Raw genomic sequence first — 17,516 nt, 5'->3', positions numbered from 1 at the left:
GAATGCTTGCTCACAGAATCATCGTGGGGGAGGTAATTAATTAAAGATGTGAAAACATCAAGGACTGTAAACGAGCCATCTTTTCAGATGGCCCACAGCCAATGATATGGAACAGTGAAGGGAGGGTGGCTGGGGGCCTCAGAGGGAGGATGGAGGGCCAGAAGGATAGGCAGAGTCTCCCACCTGAGAAGTCTAGGCCGGGCACTGGTGGCTCACACCTGTAATCCTAGCTACTCAGGAGGCATTGCGGTTTGAAGCCAACCCAGCAAATAGTTCTTGAGACCCTATCTCAAAAAAAAAAATCACAGAAAAGGTCTAGTGGAATGGCTCAAGGTGTAGGCCTAGTTCAAACCCCAGTACCTGCAAAAAAACCCAGGTATCACTGAAGCTGAGCCATGCCTGACCCCAGAATGCCACCTGCACCAGGCTTTCAGAGCCCACAGAGCAAATGCAGCCAGCTAGGCCCCAGGCAAGCTTGGCAAGCTCCCCACAGGACAGTCACAGTACTGGCATCAGCCTCCCTTGTCAAGGAAACTGAGGGACAAATTCCACCCATCACCACCAAGGCCTCCATGCTGTGCTCATTTGTCACACTGAACACCAGTGGAGCTGGCCCTGAACACCAAGTTGCTTCTGCTACCCTGAGCCCCTCCCTCGCCTCCTACATCCCTCCCAGACATGTGAAGCTCCCACGTCCTCCAAATATGCCCACCTGGGAAACTCCCATGATGCTCCTGCCACCTACAGGTTGTGCTGTGCCCCCTCCATGATGCAGAACGAGGCAGTCAGCACCAGTGGGTTTTAAAAGGTTGGTTTAATGTCCCAGTATTCCACTAAAAATGAAGTCCACCAGTTTGGAACAAGGGGCAGGATGGAATCCCAAGTTCCAGCCTCTTTGCCCCCATTCCATGGCCACAACAACCATGACCAGGTACTGGCTAACACCAGGGCAGGGACACCCTCAGGAATCCTACCCCTCTGCTCCCTGCGAGTCCAGGCTGAGTGGACAGGACTTTGTGTAATGAGGGGACAATAGCAGCCAGCCTATGGCCAGACCTGAGTCCACAAAGGTCACTGAAGACTTTATCTGCCACTGGGGTCCCATGGCCAGAAATTCATGGTAGGAGCTAGAAAGGCCCAAGCCTGCCTGCTCTGTAACCCTGGCAGTGCCAGGAAGAGGATCCAGCCCAGAAGGAACCGGAAGAGGCGGTGACCTCACACCTCCGACTCCAGGCTGGAGATCCGCCTCCAGGTGCAGGGTCCCTGGAAGCCTTGAGTCCCACAGGCTCCGCAGCTGACCTCTTCTAGCACTCTACTGTCCCTGAAGCCTGTACTCAGCCCCAGGGTCCTGCTGCTGTGTGCCTGCGACCCCCAGGCTCCGGAGAGCCAGGGGCCATGGCTGGCACAGGGTGGGAGGTAAGGGCATACAGCTCCCCAGCAGAACGGCAGCGGGGCATGGGTGTGCAGGCAGACGTGCTGTCTGGGCTGCCAGGTTGGCACCCCCGCCCGCACGGCCTCCCGGCAGGTGGGCAGCTGCAATGACTGCGCCTGCGCCGATCGCCCGCAGACAGGCCTGCGGTGAGGACAGGCGCAGGCGTGACCCGTGCACCCGGCCGCCAGGGGGCCTGACCGAGCGAAGGCCTCGGCCACCGAGCTGGGCAGGGAAGCGTGGCGTGGGCGCAGACCTCGGGCCCAAGCCGCGCGCAGCAGGGCCTCCCGCCGGGCCAACTGCTCGGGCCCGAGCAGCGGGAGATCGTCTGGCTCCGGAGGCTCCGGGAAGAGTGGGGGGAAAGGGCGCCCGGACCGGTCTGCTCGAGGGAAGGAACTGTAGTGACAGTGTGCAGGCGACAGGGGGCGCTCTGGGAGCGCGCGCCGCTCAGAGGCAGAGAGGTGTCGCCCTCTGTGCCCGGCTCGCACTGGCCACCGTGCCTCCCAGGCGGCCGGGCGCGGCACCCGGGAGACATCGGACAGAGGCGGCCCAGGCGTCGGGGGGCGCCCCGGGGGCTGCGGGACCCTGCGCACCGGCGCAGCGTGGCACCCGCCAGGCGGTCCCCAGGCCCTGGGGTTCGGCTCCTGCGGCGGACGAGGGGTGGGCGGGCGGGGCCCGGGGCAGGCGGGCGGGGGCGCGCGGCGGCTGTTGCCCCAGCTCTCGATGGTGCGCGTGGCGCGGTCCAGGGAGCTGCTCACGCCCGCCGTGGACACCATGTCGCGGGCTGCCTGCAGCATCTTGAGCACGCCGGCCTGGGCTGAGCTGGCCGTGAGGTCCGGGCTGGGAGGCCGTGAGGGGCTGGCGAGGCTCTGCACCCCGTTGAAGCAGCTATAGATGCCCTGGGCAGGAGGGAGGAAACAGGTGGTGGTGAGCCGCGCCCCCCTCTAGAGGACGCATGAGCATTCTAAAGTCCCGGAAGCAGCTACTTAAGTGTCCCCTATGTGCCAGGCACTGTGCTGCTCTGTAGATGAATGACGTATCTGAGACTTTGGAGGTTGATTCTTTCTCCTAATCACAGTCACTGGTAAACGATAGGGAGGATTCCAATCTGTCATTCTGGCCAGTTGTTCAGGACCTCTGTCCCTAAAGGTGGGGCCTGTGTGGGGAGGCAGGGCACCTACTCTGCTGAAAGCAAGCAGGAAGTCCAGCTGGGATGTATTGGTCACCGAGTGGCGCAGCTTCCAGTAGACCAGGTGCTCCCAGGCAAAGACCAGCAGGGCCAGCCCCATGGCCACCAGCAACATGTAGAAGACCCCCGCCATGTTGTCAATATCCAACTTGCTGCTCATTGCTTCATTCTTCTCATTCTGGCAGATCCCCGAGAGCCACACTGTCTCCAGTTTCTGTGTCTCTCCTGGGGGAGAGGGGACACATGGCTCAAAAATCCTCGTAAAAGACCCCCACCAACACTCACTCCAAGCCTGGATGGAGGAAGGGTCTGGGGCCAGGGTCTACCCCCTTGTCCCACAACTGTGAGCTCACAGGGATCCAGCCCAGCAAGATTGGTGTCAGCCACTGAGCAAAGAGAAAGGAAAGCAGAGCTGAGGCTGGCAGGGGCCATGCCAGCCTTTGGGTGTCCACATTCCCACCCAGTAAAGACTTGGTGATAAGTTTTAGCATTCATTCATTTATTCATTCCCATCACACATTTGATCACATGCCAAGCCTGGAGCTGGTCCCCAGGAAATCATTGATGCTGTTAAACAGTATTAGCAGGAAATCAGGCAGCATTTTAGATTTGGTGAGATTGGAGGGGGCAATTTTTAGTGTCTCCATACAAAGCCCAAACTGGCCTTGACCTCATGATCCTCTTGCCTCAGCTTCCTGAGAGCTGGAATTACAGGCATGAACCACTCCCCCCCCCACCCCACCCCCGCTCCATCAGTTTTATCTAATAAGGTTGGAACTCTTCAAAACTCAAAGCTCCCTCTGGGTTAGGGGCAAGCTGGGCTGGACCACTCACACCCACGAGCCCTGCTGCCAAGGCTAGCCTGGTCACGGCTCTGGACTAGCCAGGTTCTTGGCACTACCCCCAGGAAATCTCAAAATGGAAATGGGGGAGCAACTTGGCAAAGTAGGTGCTCATCTGAGAAAGACATTGGGAGGGGTCTTGAGGCAAAGGAAAGCAGCTGAGCTACCCACAACTCCCACCCTGTGGCCTAAGTATCTTCTTATCTTCCCTGATCTTTGGGGACTCCCCAGCTCTGGTCCTCACTCCCTCTTGCAAGTCCACCCTTTCTCTGGATCTCTATCCAGCCACTCCTGCTACCTGCCCCAATCTCACCCCCAGAGGCCTCTCCCTACCCACAGCTCTGTGCACACAGAGGTGAATGTGGAGATGCTCAGTGGACCCCCAAGACTCTTCCCAGCCCCTCCCCCCACAATGGCAGCACCCACCGTCCCCCAGGAACTGCAGGAGGGCCAGGTCTATGGCCCGCTTCCAGTGGGAGTCCTTCTGCATGGCGATGCCGTAGCCAGTGGTGGCAAAGACCTTGCCAGACCCAATGGTGACCAGCTTGCAGCCTTCATCCTTGCCCGCCATGTAGTTGAGGACAGCCGCGTCATAGATGAAGGCGTCCAGCTTCCTGGGGACAGGCTGAGCCCTCAGAGCCAGGAACCATGTAGGTGGAAGGGGCCTGAACTTGGACCCTGACAGGCGTCTAAGCCCTTGAGCCTGAGGGACACTGTCAGGAAGGGATGAGTGGACAGAACCTTCTCTGGCTCCCTTGCAATGACCCCTCCCACCAAGGAACTCTGACCCAGAGGATGCACACCCCTCCACCCAGCCCCTTCATGCCCCTATGACCCAGAGAAGGTCCCAACCCCCAACAGCACATATTGGGCATCACCTCCAAGCTCCACTCTGCCCCCAGACCTCCTCACCCCTCCCTAGGACTCCAGCAGGACGAACTAGTTCCACTGTCCCTACCTTGGGTCTCTAAGGAAGGGACAGAACTAAGGCTGGTCACTGGGGAGACCTGTGGTTGGAGACAGAGGGCAGGGGGGACAGGGCTGAGGACCCACCCCATCTTCAGGCTGGTGAGTGCATCCTCCACCGAGCGCTGGTTGAACTTGACCATGTGGACGTGCATGTCACGATAATTACTACGGATGTTCCTCTCTGTGCTGCCGTTGGGCACCGTGCCGAAGCGGAAGGGTGGGTACTGATCTTGAGGCCGTTGGAACTGCAGGTAGATGGTAGCCACTCGCACCCCTCGTGCCAGGTACCAGCCCCAACCCCAAGCCCCAGAGCCCCACCCCCAGGCTGCACCTGCATAATCAGAATACAAGGACCACTCCTGCATCTTACAAATGGGGACTCAGAGGCCCAAAGACAGGGGGAGACATAACCATGACCACTCAGTCAGTGGGCCTGAGCAATCACTGCCTCAGCCCCCAGTTCCCTCCTCACCTGGCCTCACTGGCTTTATCCCACTCCAGCCTCCAGTTCAAACTCCCCGGACTCCAACTGTCCTATGTCTGTTCATTCAAGGCCTGTCCCCACCTTCGGTGTCCCCCCACCCTCCACTGGCCATGGTCCAGAAACCTTCTTGTCACTGAGGCCTGACACGGTGTCAATATATTGCTCCTGGATCATGAAGGCGGCCAAGTTGGCTGTGTAGCTGGCCAGGAAGATGACGGCAAAGAAGGCCCACACCAGGACCATGACCTTGCTGGTGGTGCCTCGGGGATTCTCGATGGGCACTGAGTTGTTGAAGACCAGAGCCCACAGCAGCCAGACAGACTTGCCAATGGTGAAGGATGGGCCCCCGGTCTCTGGGTGGACAAGAGGGTGGACGCTGGGGACTTCATCACTTCCATACCACCATGGCCCTCCACCCATGCCAAGGTGAGAGCTTACTCTTGCCCTTGGTGAGGTTCTGGTTGTAGCTGACCGGGCTGAAGTACTCAAACATGAAGACAGTGATGGCGACCACCGTAAGACACATGACAAACATCATTACCCACACTGCAGGACTGTAGGGCTCTGGGGATGGAGGCAGGTGGCTCAGAGACCTTAGCACACTCCCCCACCAAGTCCCAGCAGCACAAGGCGATGACTGGTGAGTTTCACTTGTCAAAGTAGGGGCCCTCCAGCTCTGCAGATGGAGCCACGGGGGCCCCTGGCTCTCAGATTGGCAGAGCCCCAGAGGGACTCCACAGGAAAACAAGGCTCTGCAGTGTCCAAGGTTCCTGCCCTGGGCAAGGCACACATCACCCCACCCTAAGCCTTCCTTTGCCCTCACATCCCCTGCCTGGTTGCTCTGGGAAGGCAAGGAACATGACTGTATCCCCAGAACCTAACTGGGGCCTGGCACAACAGGGCTACCCAAACAATGCTGAATTCCTAATTGAGTGAGAAATTAGTATGGCTTACCATAGCGCTTCATCCCTGATCCATGGTCCAACCCAAAACACAGCCTGCAGCCAGCCTGCCAGCCTGGCTTCCATCCCTCACAATGGTGCCATCACCTGTCTGACTCTCCCCACCTCCACCCAGGCTCTGACCCCAACATCTACATTCCTCCTTCCCCTCCACTTCACCTGCCTCCAGCCAGCCTCCAAGACTCCCAAGGTTTTATGCTAGGTGCCTCTGAGAATTCACCCCAAACTCCCCACCTCCACCCATGCCCCACTCACCCACCGCTGGGCCCCTCTGCCCAGAGCCATCCCTGTCCACACAAACCTCACCCAGGAAAGCAGATGGGGAGACAGTGCCATTGCTGCGAGCAACCATCACGCTGATGCCGGTCTCCACGAAGGGTACGGAGAAGTCTACAATTTCAGAGCGCTCCTCATTGATGGTAAGGGAGCCGATGGCCATGTCTGCCCGCTTGTAGTACACCTGGAGGCCATGAGGGCATTGAGAAGGGAGGGCTGGCGCATCCTTCCAGTCCCCAAGCCCTTCCAGCCCACACCAGCAGATCTGGTTGCTCCCTGATGGGGACCTCAGAGCTCAGCTCTCAGAACTGACCCCTCCAGGGGTCATCACCGACAACAACCCAGGCTTCCTCATCCCAGAGCGGGCTGAGAGATGCATAGGGCTGGCAGCAGACAGGGCAGCCTGGGCTGGACCTGGGGAAAGCCTACCTCCCCGATCATGCCGTTCCACACACCGCGCACCCTCTTGCCATGCTTGCCATTGGTCACCAGGTACAAGTCATAGGAGAATTTGACCACTTTAGCCAGCTTCTTGAGGATGTCGATACAGAAGCCCTTACAGCAGAGCTTGGTGTAAGGGGCCACGTCCCCACTGCTAAAGAGGCCACCAGGAGTCAGAGCACATTGCAGCCTGCAGCAACCACAGCTCCTCCCAGCCTGGTGTGTGGGCCTCACCCTGCATCCGAGCATCACCCCCCCCGCACACACACACAAGGCAGCTATGCCTCCCAGGCCAACACCCAGCTCAAGTCAGACCTGAAAGTGTGGTTGCTCTGCCTGCGGCAGGGCACGGTGTTGGGTACACAGCCACCTGTGCCAGGGTCTGGGCTCTCCACGATGACAAAGGGCCGCTCTTCTAGCGTGGCCACTGTCAAGTGCCGGCTATCCACCACAGGCTGGAGGGAGGTGCTATAGCGAGGCCACACTGGATACTTCATATAGAGGACACCATGATCCCAGCGCCCCACCTGCAGAGGACAACTGGCCTCAACCTAGGACCTCTAGCCTTACTACTCCCTGCTCTAGGTGGGGCTTCTGGGTGCCACCTCCCAGGGCCAAGAATTCCCCCTTCTTGCCTAGGGACATGTATGTGGAGTAGGGTCTGAGTTGCAGGATTTGGAAAACAGGAGAGTCTGGGAAAGGGCTGAGCACAGTCAGATGGACAGGCTCCCCGCAGCCTCCCCAGGTCCCTGCTCTGTGTTCTCCAGTGTAGCCTCTCTACTGTTGTCAGCCCACGGCATCTTCCTAACACTCAGGCTGACCCGGTCTCACCATGCTAGTCCTCATGACCTCAGCACAAAGGCCTTAGCTGACACTAAAGGCCCTTCACACACTCAGGTCCAATATGTCCCATCATCCCATCAAGTCTTCACACCCCAAATACACCTGCCACATACTTAAGAATGCCCCTCTGTCTATACCAGACTAGCACCCCTTCCTGGTAGGCTCCCACTCAATCCTCGACAGCCCACCTCAAATGCTCTATATTCTGTAACACATTCTCCAGTTTCCTCCTTTGAAAGCAGAACTGATTCCTGCTCCTCTTCTCTGCTCCCATATTGTTTTGCACACATCTCTACCTACGCACTGAGCTCTCCATATTCTACTTATTTACTTTTCCATCTGGCTGGCACAGACATGGGTCACTCCCCCAGGGGCAGGACTCTGTGATAAAAGTGCTTGGTGAGTTCTGTAGTGCAGGCAAGTCAGGGTATTATGGGATCCCAGAGCAGGGTCACCTCGCCCATCCTGGGCGACCTGGAAGGCTTCCCAGTGAAAGATGTTTCAGCTGAGATCTGGAAGATGCGGGGCTGGACAAGGGACAGAAGGGACTCTGCTCAGCTGTGGGCTTGAGAGGGGCTCCTGGGCTCACCCCCTTCTCACCATCTCCCAGAGGCGGTGCCGGTTGAGAGCAATCACAACCATGGTGGGCTGGACCAGGTACCCACCAGGGCTGAAGGAGAAGTCTCGGCCCTCCCAGGTGACATTCAATAGGTGCCTGTGATGGGGAGAGATGCCAAGGTGTCCCCATACCCCAGCCCATGGCTCCCCCCCAGGGTCCATCCCTCACCACCACTGCCACTATCAATCGGGGCATCTGTTGTGTAATTATCCTTCCAAATGTTTCCCCATATGGACCCCTGGATCCTCACCCTCACCACATCAGCACCTGCTGTTTTATTCAGATGAGGACACCATGGCCCAGGGGGATGAAGTAACTTGCTGCCTAGCACATGCTAGTGGGTGGTGGAACCAGAGAGCCCAAGCTTACTGCCACCCCATGCCTGGGCCAGGTGCCCACCTGTAGAATGCCTCCCGGGCTGGACTAACCGGCCCGGGGTGGCTGTGACAGTCCCCAGCTGGAGCGGGCAGGATACCGTGCTGTCGCCGGTAACCGTGGGCGCCCAGGGCCAGTATGGCCACGCCGTCGCGGACCTTCTGGCGCAGGCTAAGGCGCCAGCTCTCGGTGACCACACTGATGAGACCCACGGGGAAGACAGCAGGGGGCGCGTCGGTGCTGCCCAGCGCCAGGTTGGGCACTAACCACACGTGGCCGGGTCCCACCAGGCCGGCCTGTGCCGCCTCGGCGAAGAGCACCTCAGCCTCCTCGCGCGAGCAGTAGGCCACCAGCACCGGTGCGTCCACCTGGCGCAACAGGCGCTGGGTGCGCGCGCGCGGCCCGCCCGGGCCCAGCTCCAGCGTGAGCACGTCCAGCAGCCGCCAGCTCAGGTAGCTGGCGTCGGCGACAGCGCGCACGCCCTCGAGGAAGAGCGAGTGGCCCGGGTGCAGGCTGGTGATGACCGCGAACGCGCTCCAGTCGTACTCCTCCAGGACCTTGAACAGCACCTGCAGCTGCTGCTCCAGGGACACGCCCAGCTGCAGGAAGGCGGAGCCCGGCTCCTGGGGGGCGGGACAGTGGGCGTGGTCTGAGGCGGGGCGGGGCGGGCTGAGCTCCGCCTCGCGACCCCTCCTTCCTCCGCCCCTGAACGTGGTCCCGACACCCAGGCTACAAAGGATGCTCGGGTTCCCGCAACCCCTGCAACGTCCTGCCCCGACGTGGCTTCTAGACCCTCTGCCCATCGGAATCTCCTGGGAAGCGTTGTAAACTACGCATGCCGGGCCTCCACCAGACCATGCTGGACCACAGACCAGAGCATCAACACCACCGTCTAGGCGCGTGTTAGAAAGGCAGATTCCCGAGCAGTCCCCCACACTGACTGAATCGGAATCTCTGGGGATGACGCTTGGGATCTATGGTAACAAGCTCTTACAGTTTGCCTTGAGCCCACTAGTTTGAGAAGCGCGGCCCCAGACCAACTGAATCTGAGGATCAGAGGTGCAACGCTGAGCATCTGTCTTTTGCAAGCACTAAGAGGACTGAGAACTTCATGAGAAGTGATGCCAGGCCTGCTCCCCACTGCCTCTGCCACCACGAAAGCTCACAAGACACTGCCAGCTCACCTATCACAGTCCCCTCTTAACCAGTGCTCTCCCTTGGGCCACTTACTTAAAAATCGAATCACAGGGTGAACTGGACAGGCTAACCAACCTATTTCTTCAACAGATGACTTGCCATTAAGAGAGAGATGAGGGAGGAGACTAGAGGTTGAGACTTAGAAGGCATATCTACCAGTTGCCACGTGTGAACCTAATTTGGCTTCTGATTCAAGCAAACAGACTTAAAATTAAACATTTGTGACATTTATGAGACAATGGGGAAATGTTGAACACTGGCTGGATAGTTGATGAAGTTAAAGGAATTTTTATTATTTTTAAGATGTGATACTGTGTGCTGGTTTCATTTTTAAAGCCCTTATCTGCTAGAGATACACACTGAAATATTCATGTGTAATAATAAAATCTCTGGACTTTTGATTCGGTTTAACACAGAAGAAGAAGAAGAATTAGGAGGAACGAGGATGGGGCATATTGGCCAAGGTAGACAAACGGTCATAGATGGGGATTCATTAAACTCTTATGTGTGCTCAGAATTCTGTGTGATAAAGTAGAATGAAATAAAGGCAAATCCAATCAGTCTCTTCCCTCAACACCTTCCTTGGATGCCCTCTTACTTACAGTAAAAACCCAAATGCTTCCCATATGGTTGGGACCCACCACCCACTCCCTAAACCAGGATTCCCCACCTGTCACCCAACTCCTATACTCCCTCTTAGTCTCAGAGTAGATATCATTTCTTGAAAGACTATCTCTGTCCAATGTCCTATCCAAATCCGACCCCATGAGCCTCCCTTGTGGCATCTTGTGTCTTTCCTACAGAACGCTCAGCCCCATATGGAACTTCGGGTGACTGTGTTGGGAACATTCTCCCCAGGAGAAGGCAAGTGCTGTGAGGGCAGGGCAGTGTCTCCCCCATGCCTGGGACAGTAACCTGTCTCTGGAGTGCTGTCCTACACGGGGGGACATGGCATCAGATCTAGTCCCCAACTGGCCCTCTGCCCCATATTATAGCCTTACCGAGAGAGCTAAAGAAACAGAGAGGAGGGCTGACAGGCCTTACCACCACAGCTGGAGGGGCACTGGCCACCCACCCACCCACCCCTCTGTCAGACATAAATGGGACAGTCCAGAAAGTTGATCTTTGGAACATGGACACATCCTTCCTACAGTATCCTCCCCCTGCCTTATATCACACCTTCAGCCCCACCTCCTGGCTGGCCCCACTCAGTCCCAGCTTCTCAGGACCTAAGCCACTTCCTAATCTAGATCTGGTCCCCAGCCCCTGACCTGGCCTCAGGCCCAAGATAGAAGGGAACATGAGTTGGATGGGCACCTTAGGAGTGAGGACCACAGCAGAGCCCCCACTGATGCTGAGGATGGGCACGTGAGTCTGGGAGGAGACGAAGTCCAGGAGTTGGGCCACTGCCTCTGTGTCTACATTGTCCTCAAAGACGATGCCATGGACACGGGCAGCACCCAGGAGCCCGCAGATCTGGGTGAGGAGGCTGCTGGGGTTGGTGTTGTTGACCCCCACTGTGAGTGGCTGGATCTCCAGGGGCAGGTCCAGGAAGCTCTGGGGGTTGAGGCGGGCACGGGCCTGGGCCTGCGGCAGCCCTGAACTGCTAAACACCACAGCCACTGTCACAGCCTGTTCGCCTTGCTCTGGGCTCAGTGCTGACCAGGCACTGAGGAGCGAAGTGAGCAGCAGGGCCGGCCCCAGGGCCCCACCCATGTCCACTGGAAGGTCCTAGGGAGAGACTAGAACAAGCACAGAGAGAGGCAGATGGACAGACAGGTGGTGAGGGCTAGGGTCAGAGGACACACACTCAGAGGACAGAGAAGACAAAACCTCCCTCTACCAGGAGAGGCGGAGACAGACAAACAAAGACAGAGAAAGAAAGAAAAAGGTTAGCAGAGCATCCTCAGGGCACCCCAGAGGGGCAAGGGCTGGAGAACAGAAGCCAGGACAGTCTTGTCGCTCTCAGTTCTGCTGCAGTGTGACTAGAAAGGCCAGGTGTTCCAAAACCCAGTCACCTGGGCTCACCGATCCAGGTGCACAGAAAATGCTAGTCTGTTGTTCAAGTATGGATTTGAGTCAAACAGACCTAAGTTCCAGTCCCAGATCTGCCACTTACTAGCTGGGTGATCTTGAGGAAGTCACTAGCTTCTCTGAGCCACTGTGCAGCAGTGAGGGCTTAGATAACAGGTTATTTGCTGTTGCCAGCACTCTTACCATACAGGCAACAGTCCCCTGGGTAAAAGAAGGAAGGCAGCTCTGTAACAGCCCCATGCCTCACCCCAGTCCCCTCTGCAACCAAAACTGGATCTTACATCTGTCCCTCATGAGGACATACTGCTCAGAGTGTCCTTCTTAGTGTAGAGCCAGCCCCCAGGCCCTCCCCTGTGTGGCTGTGCCTGGCAGGCCCCTCCTTCTGAGCACTGGACATCATTGCCCCCTCTTCCCTCAGTGGGCTGTTAGGAACAGCTCTCTGTAGTAGGGTGCAGCAATACTGACTTGCTTAGCTCAGGACACCTGAAACTCCAGGGTATCTTCCCAGCTATTGCTGGTGTGCAGGACTATCTAACCTAACCCAAGCCTAAGCTCATCTCTGCTACACATCTTGCATTAGGACCAAGAGCCAAGCTCCTGGGGTGCCCAATGACTGCAGTTCTCCCTCCCAGCTGGCTGTGGCCCCAGCATTGCCACCTTCTCTGTCTTCATCACAGCCCTAAAACCTTCTGACCAGAAGACAGTCAAAGAGGATTGGTGTGCACTGCCACTCCAGCCCCACTACCCATTGCAACAAAAATTCAGACAAAAAGCAAGCAGCTGCCGACACTCCTACCCCAGAAACCATGCAACTATCTGAAAGGCAAACGCCCTTCAAGGCTAGGTCTCTGGAAAAGGGCTGGGCAGGCTGTGGCTTTCTCACAGGCCCTTCCTTTGGTCTGTGTGCCACCAAATCTCTTTCTTTGTCCAAAGTCTAAACTCTTACTTACACAGCATCCCATAGGGACTCTCCTGGGTCTCTAGTTCTCTCTAAAGAAGACAGAGGGCAGAGAAGGGCAAGAGGCCATCAGAGAACATTAGAGAAACTTCCACTTCTCCCAGTGTTGTTAAAAAGAGAGCTCCACAGAGGACCGCTACACAGACTCTTCAATTCAGAAATTTAACTTGGCATATTTGTGTATTGGGTGCTGGATGGGGGAATGCTGACATGGGTAAGACATGTTCTCTGCCCTCCCAGAACTCAGAGTCAAATCTGCAGAATCTGCAGGCTGTTAACACTTCCAACCTCCTTTTGCTAAACTTATTTCTCCTTCCACCATATCCTGCCACCTTCCCCCCCAGGCTTCAGCCTCTCCCAGAAACCCTTCTCTTTGCTAAGGAGCTAGAGCTCCTTCACTGACAATAGCTCAACGTGTTATCATCGACAAGAGATGTAATTTAACAACAGTCAGAGCGTTAAGATAAAGCGCCAGGTGGTAGAATTGCGGGCTGAGAAGACAGGATGGTGGGCAGGGAGAGAATACTGTACGGGTGTTGGCACCCCTGAAATCTCTTCGCATGCACTATGCAGATGGCAGCCTGTAGACATGGCTGAGTCTGGGATGGGGCCCGAAGTCATGCCAATTCAGCAACTACCAACTAAGGATTTCAAAGCATGATGACAAAGGGCACTGCCATGCTCCCTGCTCCTTTGCACAGCCTGTGTGCTACCTCTGCCCACACCTCCAGTCCTTATAGGTACCCTGCCCTCAGGAAACCCTGGCCTTCTGTCACATCTGCTTCCTAGCAGTGAGCGCTCCATCTGTGTGGCCAATTCAGTAGCCCCAGGGGCATGTGACTTAAAACGTTCCTCACCCAAAGTAAAATATGCTCGGTATGAATTACACCCTGGATATTGAAGACAGTGCGCAAAAAGTACATAATTAATCAGAATTAGTAATCAATTAAAAATATTGACTACATGTTGAAATAACATTCAATGCCACTCTCCTCCCCCTGGCCTCTGCCCCTCCTTCCCACTGTCTCCACCTCACCAGCCTGTCCTACCAGGCTGCTGAAACTTTCCTCTGGCTCCTGCACCTGTCTTGAAGCAGGACGGCTGCTCCTCGGTGCCCACAAATGAAGTTCAGACACTTTAGTCCCGTGCCCAGCCCCCACCTCCAATCTTGACCCCAACCCACTGTCTTCCCTTTATGGACACCCAATCCTGCTTAGTCTGGTGGCCAAACCAGCCAACACTGTCCTGTCTCCAGCCAGCTCCTGCTGTTCCCCAGGCTGGAGTGTACTCTTCCCAACAACATTCTACTGTCCTTTAGGGCCCAATCTAAGTCCCCCTCCTCCAGGGTCCTGCATGGATCCTTCAGCTGGGGACCCCCAAGGAAAGACAGGGTCTATGTCCCACTGCCTTTCCCTCTGGGGTTGGGATCTCCCAGGTTGGCCTCCACAGTGGCCCCTCCGTACTCTGAGGCTGGTAGGCTGGAGGACAAAGCATGGTCTTAGAGCCCTCTTTCCACCCCCTGAGGTCACACCCATTTCCCAAAGGGCCATTAAAACAATCTTGACTGAACACCTGGATCTCAAAAAGGTCAAGGAGACTGGCAGTGGACAGTCCTTCCCCACACCTCGTGAAGGGCAGAGGGCCTCCACACGCTCGGAGTCTTTCTCTTATCCCAGCTTCCCACATCTCAGGCAGGCCCCCTGGCTAGAGCTGTGCATGCACCCGCATAGCCAGCCACACAAGGGGTCCTGACAGCGCCTCCTCTCTCAGGCCACCATCACCAGCTCTGGCACCACCCATCAGCGTCGCCGGTTCCTCCCGGTGGAGGGACCCCAGCTGCCTAGTTGCCTAGCGCCCCTCCTCTGCCGTCGGGTTTCCCTTCCTTCCTTTTTACCCCATCCAAAACCCGAACCCAGTCGACAGGGAAAAGGCCACCCCTCCATCTTGCCCCTAATGGCGGGGACTCCGAGATCTGGCTCCTTCGAGATTAAGTGCCCCCTCCCGGCTGATCCCACTTGGGGCTCCCGGGGCGCCCCGCCCCCTCCCCTCGCAGGAATCTCTTACACTCGGGCTGTGAAGTACGGGGTATTTTTAGGCCGGTGATAAATAATTCATAGGGAACGTGGCATCAGGCTGCCCCTGAGGGAGGAGGGGGCGCGAGCGGCAAGAGCCACCATCACTCGCAGCTCAAGGACACTCGCGATGCTGCAGCGGTGGCGGTGACTCCGGGAGAGGGGACCCGCGCCACGCCTCCTGGTGGCCAAACTGAGCATCACGCACTCGGCGCCCCCAGCCTTGCCGCTGCCCGCTGCGGGCGTCCCCAGCTCTTGGGCCCTCGCCTCGCTCCCCAAAACTGGGTCTCGATCTCAAACGCCCCAGAAAATGGGGTCGAGTTCGGAGGTCAGGTGGGACTGTGGGCCAGGTCCCAACCCAGACCACCCTTGGGCCGGAGCGAACCCAGGACTCGGGTTTTCTGCGTACCTGTCCCTTCCACGTTCTTATTCTTCCGAGTTTAGGAACTGGTTCAGAGTCAGCAACTGGACGGGCTCTGAAATAGAACCAGTGGAATTGCACCCTCTTCAAATAAAATCCTTTCCTCAATTTTCCCGTCGCAGGACATCCGGGACCCATCCTGGAATGGACCACCATCCGAGAGCTGGGGAGCCCAGCCAGAGCCAGAAGTACCACTGGACGAGCAGGACTGGCAAACAGGGTGGGCAAATGGGGTGAACAGGCCAGACAGGGATTCCTGATTTGCCCACCCAGCAGGACCTTTGAAGGGTCGCCAGACGCGCCCTTGGGGATTTTCAGGCTCTAGGTGCCTGGGTTTGTCCCCGCTCCGACTCCCTTCCCCTTCCCTCCTAGGCCCAGGCCCCAAAGCCTTGACATCAGGGAGCTTCAGCTTCCGCTCCCAGCCGTCGGGGGAATCCGGGCCAAAGCCCCTTGAAGACCAGAGCAGCTGGCTGTGCTACCTGGGCCCAGCGCACCGCTGGGGCTCAGGCTCTTCCAAGACCTTCTTTGCCCACTCTTCTCTTTGAGCCTTTGAGCCTGGGTCTCCAGGGCGCAGGGTAAGAGTTTGAAAGGGGCCACCACCCCAAGAGTCCACTGTGATTCCCTGAGGTCAGAGGGTGGAGTGTAATGAGGGACAGGGGAGGGAAAGGTGAAGAGCAGGGAGGGGAGGGCCTGGGGGACTCAGGAAGGTGAAGGGGTCAGGATGGGAGGCAGAAGCACACATCAGGTGCCAGGTAGACACGGGGGACCCGGGGACCCGGATCTAGGAGCCGCTGGTCCTCTTTAGGCCTGTGGTCTCCGTGTCCTCTCCAGCCCCCCTCGCTGTGATGGAGCCCAGCTTCGGCCCCAGGTCCCGACCCTTGCTCCGCTCCCTGCCCCTGCAGCTTCCAGCAGCAACAGTTGGACTCGGTGGCCCAGACTCCCGCGTCCCCGAACCAACCCCGCCAGGCGGTGCCGCGATGCCGCGGCGTCAGGGGATGGGGAGGAGGGCTCCTCGACCCCGAGGACGAACGACTTGGGCGCTCCGCCCGCGTCCTTCCCTCGCGTCTACAGCGATCGGTCTCCCCGGCTTCTTCCTCGCCTCCTCGCTGCCCTCCCGGGTCCAAACCCCAGGCCGAGTTCCCCAGGGTCTTGGTCCTCCCGGACGCCCCCTCCCTGACTCCCTGAGCAGGCCGGGTTCCCCCCGGGCGTCCCGCGTCTGTCTCCGCCGTCCTTGACTGCTCAGCGCCCGAGCCTACCCTCAAGTTGGCAGCGAAGTTGGCGCCCCCAGCTCGCCGAGCGCCCCCGGCCGCCACTCACCGGGAGGAAGGGGCGCTGCGCCCGCGTCCGGAGCCTGCGCCGGCCGCCTCCCGCGCGATGCCTGTCCCGGCGCCTCAGCCCCGGCGCGCTGGCGCGCTGGCGCGCTGGCTCCTAGCTCGGCGGGCGCCTGAGCCGGGCGCGGCGGGTCAGTGCCCACGGCGCGGCCTGGGGGCTGCAGCCCGCCCGCCCCCGCGGCCGACTCACTACCTGCTGGGCACCGGGCTCGTCCCGCGCTGGCTGCGCGCCTCCCGCTCCCCGGGCGCGCCGGCCAGTCGACTGTGGCTGAGCACTGTCACCCGCCCGCCGCCTCCGCCCCGCCCCGCCCCGGCCGGCCGCCCGCGCCCCCCAGGGTCCCCTAGGCCCTCCCTGCCAGTCCGCGAGCTGGTGCTCGGATCCTTGCCCCCCTCCCCAGGACCCGGTTCCCTGACCCGACGCTCAGAGGCAAGAGCAGCCACAGAGAAAACACCAGCTTTCTTGGAGCCCAGGGTTCGAGTCCTCAGTTCGCTAGTGTGACCTTGGGCCAGTGAAGTTCGACAGTTTAAAGTGACACTAGCAACTACGGGCTGCTATAAAAGAGTGTCTGCAACAGATCGAGGAACTATTTTTTAAAGACTTAGGGGTTTTGGCTGGAAACTGCAATGTGTCGAGGTACTATTTTTTTAAAGGCTTGGGGGTTGAAGGAAACAGGAAAGCCGGGGCACCGGGAGTACCCAGAGGTTAAGGATTCAGACCAGACCTGCCCGGCCAGACCTGCTCGCCAAGCTGCTGTCCGGTCCCCTGCCCCCACCTTTTCCTCTTCCCTTCTCACTGTTTGAGCTACAACCAGGAGGGGACCAGGCAGAGCCACAAGCAGGGCAGGCAACCGAGTCCACTCCGTAGTGAGGGCAGAAGACGGGCAGGCCACAACAACACAGCCAAGACAAGGAGCGGTGGGTACATGCCAGGCCTGACCACCAACTATCCCCTAATCCCTCTCAGTGGCCCCTGAGCAGGAAGCAGTTTCCACAGCGCCATCTGGTGACCACAGGCAAGTTGGAGACAGAAGGTGACCCTGGGCCCCCAAAGAAATAACCGTTCAACTGTGGCCC

General features: G+C 58.2%; 1 protein-coding gene across 3 annotated transcripts; it reads right to left on the bottom strand.

Moving 5' to 3' along the window:
• Positions 1-1,215: 1,215 nt before the first annotated feature.
• Positions 1,216-16,469, bottom strand: Grin2c (glutamate ionotropic receptor NMDA type subunit 2C). 3 transcript variants are annotated; one of them, XM_074045193.1, is made up of 14 exons: positions 16,429-16,469; positions 15,100-15,319; positions 10,944-11,465; positions 8,454-9,052; positions 8,036-8,150; positions 6,908-7,119; positions 6,581-6,746; positions 6,182-6,335; positions 5,352-5,477; positions 5,037-5,266; positions 4,514-4,674; positions 3,887-4,074; positions 2,611-2,843; positions 1,216-2,328 (listed from the first exon to the last, which is right to left on the bottom strand). In XM_074045193.1, the coding sequence occupies exons 3-14, from the start codon at positions 11,340-11,342 to the stop codon at positions 1,216-1,218; spliced, it is 3,696 nt and encodes a 1,231-aa protein (XP_073901294.1). In that variant the 5' UTR covers positions 11,343-11,465; positions 15,100-15,319; positions 16,429-16,469. The 3 variants fall into 3 exon arrangements, with proteins under 3 accessions (XP_073901294.1, XP_073901295.1, XP_020015118.1); XM_074045194.1 differs by having other exon boundaries at positions 6,581-6,743; XM_020159529.2 differs by lacking the exons at positions 15,100-15,319; positions 16,429-16,469 and having other exon boundaries at positions 10,944-11,660.
• Between the last annotated feature and the right edge of the window lie 1,047 nt (positions 16,470-17,516).

The sequence above is a fragment of the Castor canadensis genome, chromosome 11, assembly GCF_047511655.1.
Source record: "Castor canadensis chromosome 11, mCasCan1.hap1v2, whole genome shotgun sequence".
Taxonomy (NCBI): domain Eukaryota; kingdom Metazoa; phylum Chordata; class Mammalia; order Rodentia; family Castoridae; genus Castor; species Castor canadensis.
This window is presented reverse-complemented; position numbering and strand designations above follow the sequence as displayed.